This window comes from Salmo trutta, chromosome 20, assembly GCF_901001165.1.
Source record: "Salmo trutta chromosome 20, fSalTru1.1, whole genome shotgun sequence".
Classification (NCBI taxonomy): domain Eukaryota; kingdom Metazoa; phylum Chordata; class Actinopteri; order Salmoniformes; family Salmonidae; genus Salmo; species Salmo trutta.
In genome coordinates, this window is record NC_042976.1 from 16,762,823 (window position 1) to 16,775,646 (window position 12,824).

The 12,824-nt window shown below is 41.9% G+C and overlaps 1 protein-coding gene across 1 annotated transcript in view; it reads left to right on the forward strand.

Moving 5' to 3' along the window:
• LOC115156297 (low-density lipoprotein receptor-related protein 1B-like) overlaps positions 1-12,824 on the forward strand; it is a 575,728-nt gene that overhangs the window by 431,346 nt on the left and 131,558 nt on the right. The window contains exons 42-43 of the mRNA XM_029703749.1: positions 6,910-7,099; positions 8,839-9,043. Of these exons, the coding sequence (XP_029559609.1) occupies positions 6,910-7,099; positions 8,839-9,043 (395 nt within the window). The remainder of the gene's footprint in view (positions 1-6,909; positions 7,100-8,838; positions 9,044-12,824) is intronic.

The window sequence follows — 12,824 nt, forward strand, 5'->3', positions numbered from 1 at the left end:
CTCAACAGCTCATTAGTGGTGGTGGGTTAAGACAATCAGAAAAACTATCAGATCCCCAAATGGGCACATTTATATGCGTCCACTTTCGCACAGGCCAGGTAGCCTATAGGCCTACTTCAATGCATAATCAGGTGCGCATCCTTACTCAACATTGCCAGGAGTGCTCTAAACAAAAGACATTGACTAAATTGACAAAACTCGTAAATGGAATAAATAAACCAAAACTTGTTTCTCACAAGTGTTGCATAGGTTGTGCACTCTTCAAACAGTGCGTCCACTCCGAGTGGAATAATAATATATTGATGAGAACGGTAAAAGACTGGAATAATAATATATTAAATGTATGAACAGAAATTACTGTTATCAAACATTAAGTATAGGAATTAATGGTAAGTGTACTACTGGTTGTAACGGAGTGCGTAACTGGCTGCAGGGAAGTCAGGCGCAGGAGAGCAGAAATGGGTAGCAAACTGAGCCCTTTACTGAGGCGAAAAAAACACGGCACTCAGAAAACTCAACACACACGGGTTACTATAACCTGGCGCAAACCAGCCTGGAGTACGCATACATTTACAAATAACAATTCCACACACAGACATGGGGGGAAACAGAGGGTTATATGTAAGATGAGTAATGAGGGAATGCAAACCAGGTGTGCGGGAAAACGACAAAACAAATGGAAAATGAAAGGTGGATCGGCGATAGCTAGAAGACCGGTGACGTCGACCGCCGAACGCCGCCCGCCGAACGCCGCCCGAACAAGGAGAGGGATCGTCCTTGGCGGAAGTCGTGACACTGGTGATATATGTAATGAGGAATTGATAGAAACTAATAATCAACTGCAAACAATTCACACAATGAAGTTACGAAACAATGAATGTGCACAAATTGGTGGGCGAGTGCGCATTCTGGAGAGAGACATGCATTGTGCAGCCACACTCCCCTTCTTCTTGGACTGTGCCATCCCAGCAGCCTCTGCAATGGATTAATCTCGGCCTCCACAATGGATTAGTTCACTGAGATCGCCTCAAATAAGACAGGTGTCTTGTGTGCCATAATATATATATACTGCTCAAAAAAATAAAGGGAACACTTAAACAACACAATGTAACTCCAAGTCAATCACACTTCTGTGAAATCAAACTGTCCACTTAGGAAGCAACACTGATTGACAATAAATGTCACATGCTGTTGTGCAAATGGAATAGACAACAGGTGGAAATTATAGGCAATAAGCAAGACACCCCCAATAAAGGATTGGTTCAGCAGGTGGTGACCACAGACCACTTCTCAGTTCCTATGCTTCCTGGCTGATGTTTTGGTCACTTTTGAATGCTGGCGGTGCTTTCACTCTAGTGGTAGCATGAGACGGAGTCTACAACCCACACAAGTGGCTCAGGTAGTGCAGCTCATCCAGGATGGCACATCAATGCGAGCTGTGGCAAGAAGGTTTGCTGTGTCTGTCAGCGTAGTGTCCAGAGCATGGAGGTGCTACCAGGAGACAGGCCAGTACATCAGGAGACGTGGAGGAGGCCGTAGGAGGGCAACAACCCAGCAGCAGGACCGCTACCTCCACCTTTGTGCAAGGAGGAGCAGGAGGAGCACTGCCAGAGCCCTGCAAAATGACCTCCAGCAGGCCACAAATGTGCATGTGTCTGCTCAAACAGTCAGAAACAGACTCCATGAGGGTGGTATGAGGGCCCAACATCCACAGGTGGGGGTTGTGCTTACAGCCCAACACCGTGCAGGACGTCAGAGAACACCAAGATTGGCAAATTCGCCACTGGCGCCCTGTGCTCTTCACAGATGAAAGCAGGTTCACACTGAGCACGTGACAGACGTGACAGAGTCTGGAGACGCCGTGGAGAACGTTCTGCTGCCTGCAACATTCTCCAGCATGACCAGTTTGGCGGTGGGTCCGTCATGGTGTGGGGTGGCATTTCTTTGGGGGGCCGCCCAGCCCTCCATGTGCTCGCCAGCGGTAGCCTGACTGCCATTAGGTACCGAGATGAGATCCTCAGACCCCTTGTGAGACCATATGCTGGTGCAGTTGGCCCTGGGTTCCTCCTAATGCAAGACAATGCTAGACCTCATGTGGCTGGAGTGTGTCAGCAGTTCCTGCAAGAGGAAGGCATTGATGCTATGGACTGACCCGCCCGTTCCCCAGACCTGAATCCAATTGAGCATATCTGGGACATCATGTCTCGCTCCATCCACCAACGCCACGTTGCACCAGTGACTGTCCAGGAGTTGGCGGATGCTTTAGTTCAGGTCTGGGAGGAGATCCCTCAGGAGACCAGCCACCACCTCATCAGGAGCATGCCCAGGCATTGTAGGGAGGTCATACAGGCACGTGGAGGCCACACACACTACTGAGCCTCATTTTGACTAGTTTTAAGGACATTACATCAAAGTTGGATCAGCCTGTAGTGTGGTTTTCCACTTTAATTTTGAGTGTGACTCCAAATCCAGACCTCCATGGGTTGATATATTTAATTCCATTGATTATTTTTGTGTGATTTTGTTGTCAGCACATTCAACTATGTAAAGAAAAAGGTATTTAATAAGATTGTTTCTTTCATTCAGATCTAGGATGTGTTGTTTAAGTGTTCCCTTTATTTTTTTGAGCAGTGTGTATGTATGTATATATATATATATATATATATATATATATATATATATATATATATATATATATATATATATTTGCCACTTCTCGACTACAAAACATCTTGGTCGACCAAACTAGCCTATCGACCAAACAATCGACCAGTCGACTAATTAGGGTCAGCCCTAGCTTGTTAACTCACTGTTCATAGTTTGTTGGATTCAGGACTCTGGTTAATCGACTAAACAATGTTATCAGAATCAGACTGTCCACCCTCTCCCTTTCCATATACCCTCTTCATTACACTCCTCTCCTTCTCTCTCCTCTCCCTTTCCTCTACCCTCTTCTCTACCCTCCACCTCCTCTACCCTCCTCTCCTCTCCTTCACCCCCTTCTCTCCTTCCTCTCCACAAAGTTCTACTGCGTACCCTGTCATTGAAGAAGGGTGAAGATGTTAATCATCCATATTTCCCTAATGAAGCTCCACGTCCCCCATTAATTACTCCCTGGCCTCTCCAACGATTTCCGGCAAACCAAGCTGTCAGACGCCTTTTATTGCGAACAATTAATTAGCAATCGGGCTGACTCAGATAGTGCCTTAAGTATTCTGTATGTATGGTTTATGGCTTATAGAAAGCACCGGATTCAGTCCGTATCTCCAGAATTGACGACCTGTTCACCATTAAGATCAATTAAGCACTCACTCCACAGCAGATTGTAGAGTATACTGTATGTTCCATTGAGTTGGAGTTCTAGGATATAATTCAGGTGGGAATGTTTCATCCAAGATCTTCACTAATGGTTCAGTGAATATGTTAGATATCTTTGTGCAAAGCAAGGACAGAAATATGTGTGTTTTCCCTACTAGGACAAGCATGTTGTTTATGTTTGTCTTAATCTTGTCCACCAGCCGGCTGTCTCTGTCGAACAGTCTGGTTTCATATCGCCTCAGAAAGAGACTTGAATGGAGGTTGTGACAAGAGCAGACAAAACAACCGCAGATTTTTATTGGGTGATCTCTCAGTTCATCACCATCCAGCGCAGCCTTAGAAGCCCCCCCCACATACACACACACACACACACACCCCACCACCACCCTGCATTTTGGACTTCAAAGCGTGAGTAGCACAAGTGATTTAAACAAGGAAGTGGGTTCGTAAAAAATCTGAAAACTTACAAATAGTTTTCACACAAACTTTATATGCCCAAATTTAAACAGGATCAATCGGGTTTCGCAAAAAATTATATGGTCAATGTGATCGAACATTTATTTAAAGTGTCGATTTTCACAATTTTTCAGTCCCATCTAAGACAGCTGTAGCAGGCTTGCTCCCTCTCTCACCTAGATTTTAAGCTGCACCCCTTTCAAGTCCCACTGTTGCACTGTGTCAACACCCTCTATATGCCATAGCAATTGAGCCTGGTAGGGTTATGGTTGAACTAGTACTCTGATGCAACCCTGTTTTCATGCCAAGCACATACGGTTTGCCGTATCTATTTGGTCACTATTGAATTGCCATGTATTAATCCCTGCTCACTAAGTTAACAGTAGAAACTACAATGAATGAGAGACCTGGAATATGTAAGCTTAATATTTTTTCAGTGACCTCTATTACCAATCGATATATGAACAACAACGGTTTGTAGCAGAGACTACCCTGTGCTGTATATGCTTACATTGGTATTCATGGATTTTAGTTTACTTCATATTTTCCTGGAATTAGGTTTGTTTGGACTTGTCAATGTCTTGTCAACTGTGTGAGTGCCATCAGATGTATTACGGGTTGATTAATGTCTTGTATATTCCATTTAATTATTTAGAATGAACTGGTGGATGGATTTGTTAGTACACAATGTGCAGAGGTTATATCCTGTGTGCGGCAGTTACAATGAATTCAACCTTATGGCTGTAATTCCCTGCACCACAAATGAAAGAAGCATGGTGGTGTGCATGTTAACATATAGGAGCGGTTTCCCAGACACAGATTAAGCCTAGTTGTAGAATAAAAATAGTTTTCGATGGAGGTTCTCCATTGAGTTTGTTTTTTTACTCCAAGACTAGGCTTAATCTGTGTCTGGGAAACCGTCCCTTCATGTCTAGACTAGGACTGTTGCGGTGACCATATTACCTCCACACTGGCACTCATGAGTCGTGACCGCAGTAAAATTCCATGTGACCGTTGAGTCACACTAAGCTCCTCTTATGCACTCTGGACATGTGTTGGTAGTACCCAACTCACTAACGACCATCAGGTCGCTAATGGCCTGGTACTCAGGGCTCCATTGTCCCTCTAATCACTCTGACATCAATGGAAATGCATTCGAAAATCACATCAAACACTTATCATCAAAACAGTATCATGCTTTTAAAACTCACCTCAATGTGATTTATCAATTTGAAGAAAGAAGTTCAACAACAGGTTGAAACTGAGTGGAAAACATGGTCCTTGTGCCTAACATAACGAAATGGACTGCGCTTTCTAAGGTGATGATTAATTCAAAACACCCATACACATATTAGACCTTATGCATACACATAGGCCTATATATGAACCTGAGCCCTATTTTTAAAAACCTGAATTAAAATAATGATTGTGCCATTATACAATACATAGCCTACCGCATATTACGCATGGCAGAAGAAAATAAAGTAAGATGTCTTTGGTACATAATTTGGTCTAGCCTATACTCCAAAATTAAACAAATTCTACTAATCACCTTTGAGTGTGGACGGTATTATTGTGCAAACTGGAGGGACTGGTTACCTTATGCTACCCTCCAAACTTTCAAACCATGATTCTGGGAGAGAACTAGGCATTGCAGTTGGTTCATTGATTGTGCAGGGCGGCTTACAGAGTTAGCCTACAATTATAGTCCATTTTGTATTTGATTTTGAATAGCCTAGTAATAGGGAATTTTTAAAAATATTTTCATAATTAATAGGCTGAGACATTACCTTTAGCTACAGAATATCTCACCACTGTGAGTTTCCATCTCTTCCACTCTCTCATCCATTCCTTTCTCAAGCACGCAGAGAGAGGGGCTGTCAACAGTTTATTTAAATATGTTTGGTTGTGAAAATATGTTTCTATCGATGTTCCCGAACAGATTTCACTTGGTTTCCCAAATTAAGCACTAGGTTGTCGAGCCCATGGCATACAGAGTTTGTGCAGAATATCACCTGTCGCGCAGTGAGAGGCTGGATGCTCCTCAAACAGTGGCTGATGCATGTAGTGAAATAACTGGAATAGCCTACCTGGCATGATGAAAAACGAACCGGAGGGAGGCTATTTGAGTGCATAAGGATGACATGTGTTTTTTCCCCTGTAATTGATAATGGGCCATTCTAAATTCAAACCAATTCGACATATTAGTAAAGAAAATATGACATTTAAAATAGTCTGATGGAAAATATCATAACATGATCACTTGATGAGAGAACAGCATGTGCATTCTGTGGCAGGGAACAGAGTGCAAGCTTTTTTTTTGCTACTTTCTCAAATCATAAGTAACCTATAGTTGCATCATATAGCCCATATATGTTTTGATTTATAAGACATTCTAAGGTTTGTGTCATTCACACCTAAAGTGAATGACACAAATGATCACCTGTATGCTCAACATAGCCACTTCATATGCGTATTCGCTCCAGAATGGGAAAAATATAATTTATATTTTTTCAGCTAAGTTCAATTATATTCTTCTGAGTATAAAATCATAAAATATTAAATAAAGTAATGTTTATTAAAGTAATGTTTATTTTTGTTTATTAAATGAAAAAGCCTACAGCCGATGGCATGGTGAATAGCCAGATAACATACAGTAGGACAACTCATATACAGAAATACATTTCCTTCATATAATAATGTTTCTTTAGAACTGCCTAAAATAAACAATGGATTAGTTGTGATGGTGTATATTAATGTGATTTATTAGCTTTTTTAAATGTAGATATTCCAAAGGTAAGCATCAGTGGCTTGTATGCGTGGATGCCTGGAGATGCTAAACATGTTAAAAGTGTTCATGTTAATTAACTGTCAATTACTGTGAGACCGGCAGGCTTTTTCCATGAAAATAACAGGCTGACAAAATGTCATGACTGCCACAGCCCTTGTCTAGACATCAATGACTTTGTTCCCCGTGAGGTGGATTCAGTTCTGTCCACCTTTATCAATGGAGTCAAAGCACTGCATTACCCGTTGATTTAATGCCATGCCCATTACATGTATGTATTTCAAATGAACTAGTGGAGGCTGGATGATTGGATGATGGTGGTGATGTCCTTGTCTGTGTCCCCCCAGATGTGGGTTCAGTGGAGGGGTTGGCATACCACCGTGCCTGGGACACTCTGTACTGGACTAGCTCTACCACCTCCAGCATCACCAGGCACAGTGTGGACCAGAGCCGGCCCGGGACCTTCAGTAGACAGGCTGTGGTCACACTCTCTGAAGACGACCACCCCCATGTGCTCGCCCTGGACGAGTGCCAAAAGTATGTAGTTCTAGTTCTATTAAGTCTCCCAATAGCCTGGTCCCAGATGTGTTTGTATTGTCTTGCCAACTGCCATGTTCATTGTCACAACATGGGAGTTGGCAAGACATCACAAACACATCTGTAACCAGGCTAGTCTCTTGTTTTTAATGATGTCAGAATTTGTGTGGACCAGAAATGTACTTCATTAGCTACTACTTCAGATACCATAATGTAATTCTATGCCTGAAGCTATGTTTGTACAGTATATGCTCAACAGATATATAACATATATACATTTTGGTAGCATTAAAACACAAGACATGCCTCCTTGGACAAAGGGAATTGTCTTGCTGTCTAAAGACAATTCTGTCTAACGAATGTCACCTCTTGAACGGATCTCAGTGGGTTTAATTTTGTTAGAGCAATCAGTAGAATGTTATATGAGAGATTTTCATCCAGTTCTGTAGAGAAGATTGGATCCCTACGGTGTAGTGAAGGTGAGACATTTAATTGGTTTGACACACTCACATTTGAAGAAATACTGCCTGCAGTGCTTTCACAATAACAAACTAATGTTCCTGTTATATCCTTTAAGATATAAAAGTATGTCTCAAACTACAGTAATTATGCATGCCATGGAGGTTTTCACAGAACACTGACCCAGAGTTCACAAACGAATTTGAGTGGGTATGCATGCAGTATGCAATTTGGCATTTTCACTACAGAACGCTGCTAATTTAAATGTAACCTAATATGATAAATTAGCACTCTCTGACATAGTATTCTAACTAGCCCCTATGAATTCTCAAGACTTTCAATGCTGTAAACATTGTCTACTATAGGGAGGGTCCATCATAACCATATATAGGCTTATCTCTATTTTGCTCAACTTCAAAAGTATACATTGTTCATATTTGATCAGTACAATACAATACAATACCTGGCAGTTTGATGAGGATATAATCCCTCTACTTTCTCTTCTAAGAAGTGAATATGTACCTGCTGTACACTGTAATACAATTCACATATTCCTTTAATTTTGCAGAACCTACTTCTTCAGATAGATAGGGATCTTCCCTTTATTTACAATCCCACACGATTATAATTTTCCGTATTCTTAGTAGTCCCCTCAAAGAAATATGAATACCAATTCCATTCAGCATTCATTGATGCTAATCTGGTTTTTATTAAATGGAAAGTGAGTATCAAAAATGAAACTGCAGCACCAACCTTATTAGAGATGGGAGCTGCAGTAGCTCCTGCAAGGCGACACTAACAAAGCCGACAGAGACAACATGAGGAGCAGATGACAGGTCATGCAGACCATCGTGAGCTATGGGATCACGACCAGATAGAGCCATAGGCAATTTAAAACAGCTGCCTATGAATAATTCTCCCAGCTATTAGTGTTTATTTTCCCCTACGAAGAAAGCCAAGGAGCTTGACAAGTTTCAATTGCAGTCCTATTAAAGCCATCATACACTCCCCTAATTCAATTTCAAAGAGCATATATTTGTTTTGTCCTCTTCACTGACGGGGGTATAAAGATGTCTGAGGGGAAATGTCCATATAGAGAGAGATTGAATCTGGGTTATCTGTTTGCAGTGAAGGTGGAAATTGCTTTTAAGACTTGAGATAAAAAACTTGTAAACATAACTGCTATTATCTATCTCTCCTGTTTCCAGTCAACGGACTCCTTTAAAACGGTTTCTCATTCTCCATCTAGTTAATAGTAGGTTTTTGAATGTTTATTTCAGCCTGATGTTCTGGACTAACTGGAACGAGCAGCGTCCCAGTATTATGAGGTCCACCCTGGCAGGAAACAACATGAAGGTGATCGTCAGCACAGACATCCTCACTCCTAACGGACTCACCATCGACCACAAGGCTGAGAAGATCTACTTCTCTGATGGAAGTCTAGGGAAGATAGAGAGGTGTGATTACAATGGCTTACACAGATATGTGAGTATGACTGACATGAGGATTCTATATGTATGCCACTCTAAATGCAACCACAGTTACACTATGTTACTGTGTTAGACTTTGGGCCGGATTACAAAGAACTTTCAATGGAGATTATCCATTAAGCATGCTTTTTAGTCCAGGACTAGGTTTAATCTGTCGTTAAAACCTAAGGGCTCAACTAATTTCATACCTCGTTGATGTCATTAACACATTCTAATGATGCAAGACATACTGCAGCTCGTTTGACTTGGGGAGCAGACAAGACCACAGAATTTGAGCATATTCATTCAATCTCACCTCCTTCACTAAGGACCAAAAGTATAGGTAGTTCAAAAAGGCAATTACTTCTTGTTGAACCAACATGTGCTCTGACGTTGTCACTGTCCATAGCTTTCTATGGAGGAGAGAAATTATATTTGAAACATGGTAGACACAAAGGCAATGATTCTCTGCTGAAATGTCAGTGTTATGCCCCCTTAAGCTGAAATGGGACTCATTTTCTACCCGCTACATTATCTTCCATTCCTATTGAGCCTGATGGTGTTTCAGCCGTCATACAAGGGATGGCTTCTGTAATACCTACCAGCATTCTTTTCATATATTATATCTCAAAAGACAGAGTCAATTGTTTACTTAATTATAGAAGTAATTTCCCTTCAAATTGTAAAGGAAAGGACCAGTCTCATTTTGTCTGTGAGAGGTTGCTTGCATAATATATATTCATAGTGGTGGAAATTCAGAATATGTACTGTATCCTTCTGTATCCCCGGCATGTAAGGGATTACAATACAATGTGGCTCTCCTTTTTGCCGACGGATTTCAATTTGTGCTTGACACGACCTCTGTGACCGAGGACTTTGGCCCATCTCAATTAGTTACCCATACGTTTGCCAAAGCAGGGTCATGCGGCTCAAAAGTCACACCGTTTGGGTTCCCGCGTGCCCCGCCTGCGGTCTCTCTCATGCTAATGAAGGCTCACACAGAAAAGCCCTGTGGGGGTGAGCCCATCACTCTCCCTATTATAATGTGAAAATTAAACAGAGCTAACGGGTTATCAACAAAGCAGCGGTGAGACACCCTGGGTGGAGAGAGGTGGGGAGACAGAGGGAGAGAGAGAGAGGGTTGGGAGAGAGAGAGCGAGCGAGAGTTGGCTAGAGTGGGACTTCCTGACATTATGTGTGATGATGTGGGGGCGGTGCAGGGCGGTATGTGGGCGGGGTGGTGCAGAGTGGTACTGTATGGCAGAAGGTCCACAGAGGGACTCCATGGCTCCTGCAGCTGAGGGATCTGGAAGTGTCATTACTGCCTGACAGCCTAACACTGTGACTGTGTGACACCCCCTCTCCCCTTCCCCCTGCTCTGACAGACATGAGATGAACACAGAGTACAGCAAAGGGCTAAAAAGGCCCACTTGCCTTCCTCACTCCAGTGTGCCATTTTAAGTGGAGCCGTCGTGTCATTAACCATGCTGCCAAAACTCCAGAGCGCCCGCTGGAGTATGTGATGGGGATAAGATGTCAACACATTAATGCAGTGAAAATACGACCTTTTAAGTGTTAACAGACTGAATACTAATACTAATCGAATACTAATTGAGAACTGCAAGATCTTAGGGCTGGTCCAACTCGAGCTGTCATTTTAAAAAAATGCACCCCCCCCACCCCAACTTTAAAAATATTTTCACATGACCCTCCCCTTGTACTATAAACAAAGAAATCACCCCATCCACCCTCATAAAATGTACAAAAAAAGGATGATTACCACCAGAAATAAAAATAACTGTGGCAATCCTGCATTCATAAATGTGCATGTGGACTTGACCACTTAAGCATGGTTTTGTGGCAGGGCTACGGGCCAGAAGGTAAAGGGTTTGCCGACCACCACGGACAAGCTCAATCTCACTGCCTGTCTTATTACACTACGAGGTAATGATTAGCTAGGGGGAAATCAGATTTTCAACATTTTGATGCTTTTTATTTTATAATTATATAAAATATATGCAACAATTTTACACCAACAGGTTTCTGTACCAATGCACCACACACAACCAATAAGCATAATTGCATACCGATTCTCGACTTCGAGTTTCATTGTGGTTTGCATTTTCAACACCACAATCAAATAGAGTATGTCGGTCTTGACCAATAGAAAATACATTCCTCCGTACTCAGTATCGAAGGCTTGGCTTGACAATCTCCAAATGTCATTAAACTTTTTGGTGTTTTATAACAGATGTCTCTTTCCATTCATGATCATTAGAAAACCCTTTTGAAATTATGTTAGCACAGCTGAAAACTGTTGTCCTGATTTAAAGAAGCAATAAAACTGGACTTCTGTAGACTAGTTGAGTATCTGGAGCATCAGCATTTGTGGGTTTGATTACAGGCTAAAAATGCCCAGAAACATTCTTGGCCAGAAACTTTCTTCTGAAACTTGTCAGTCTATTCTTGTTCTGAGAAATGAAGGCTATTCCATGAGAGAAATTGTCAAGAAACTGAAGATCTCGTACAACATTGTGTACTACTCCTTCACAGAACAGCGCAAACTGGCTCTAACCAGAATAGAAAGAGGAGTGGGAGGCCCCGGTGCACAACTGAGCAAGAGGACAAGTACATTAGAGTGTCTAGTTTGAGAAACAGACACCTCACAAGTCCTCAACTGGCAGCTTCATTAAATAGTACTCACAAAACACCAGTCTCAACGTCAACAGTGAAGAGGCGACTCTGCTGGCCTTCTAGGCAGAGTTGCAAAGAAAAATCCATATCTGACTGGCTAATAAAAAGAAAAGACTAAGATGGGCAAAAGAACACAGACACTGGACAGAGGAACTCTGCCTCGAAGGCCAGCATCCCGGAGTCGCCAAAATCAAATCAAACTGTATTTGTGGGTAAGGGTAAAAGTGACTAGGCAATCAGGATAAACTGTATAACAAACAGAGTAGCAGCAGCGTATGTGAAGTGTGAAAGTGTGTCAATGTGTGAGTGTGTGTAGCGTCAATATGCATGTTTGTGTGTATGTGTTTTGTGTGTGTTGGAGTGTCAGTGTAGTATGTGTGGGTAGAGTCTATCGAGTGTACATAGAGCCAGTGCAAAGGAGTCAGTGCAAAACGATTAAGATAAATAAATAAGGGAGTCAATGTAAATAGTCCGGGTTGCCATTTGATTAACTGTTCAGCAGTCTTATGGCTTGGGGGTAGAAGCTGTTCAGTATGATGGTTTTGGAGTGACAGTCACAGGGACCAGGGCTTGAGTCCCAGTCAGGGTACCATATTGGTGTCAGGTGTTAGAGGGCGTTATTGAAAATATGTCCCAGCAAGTTTTAGTTACAGTACATTTGTGTTAAGCTAGTGATGTTTCTGACAGATTTCTGTACTGCACATGTGATGGCAGAGTATGTAAAACAAATGTGCAACCGATTGATATAAATCATCATGATATCATTCTGCCAGGTAGGCCTACTTTGCATTCAACATTTAATTGGGAAGGGTTTGGGGGAAAAACTTTGAAAATGACTGTTTCAGCAGGCATTGTGGATTTTATAGAGCCAACATACAGTATATCTTGCTTTTAGAAGTGTTTACTTCAGGCCGACTACTAGCATCTATTGAGTTGCAATGTCTCATAAATTGAATGTCCAAATAAACTTAAAGTATCTACAAAATTTGTTTTGCAGTGACACAATTCAAAATGAAGGATACAGCTAAATTGTTTCCTTTTACTGTTTGCGATTCACAGATGATTCTTATGATTCCCATGATTCGATTTACCACGATTTAACC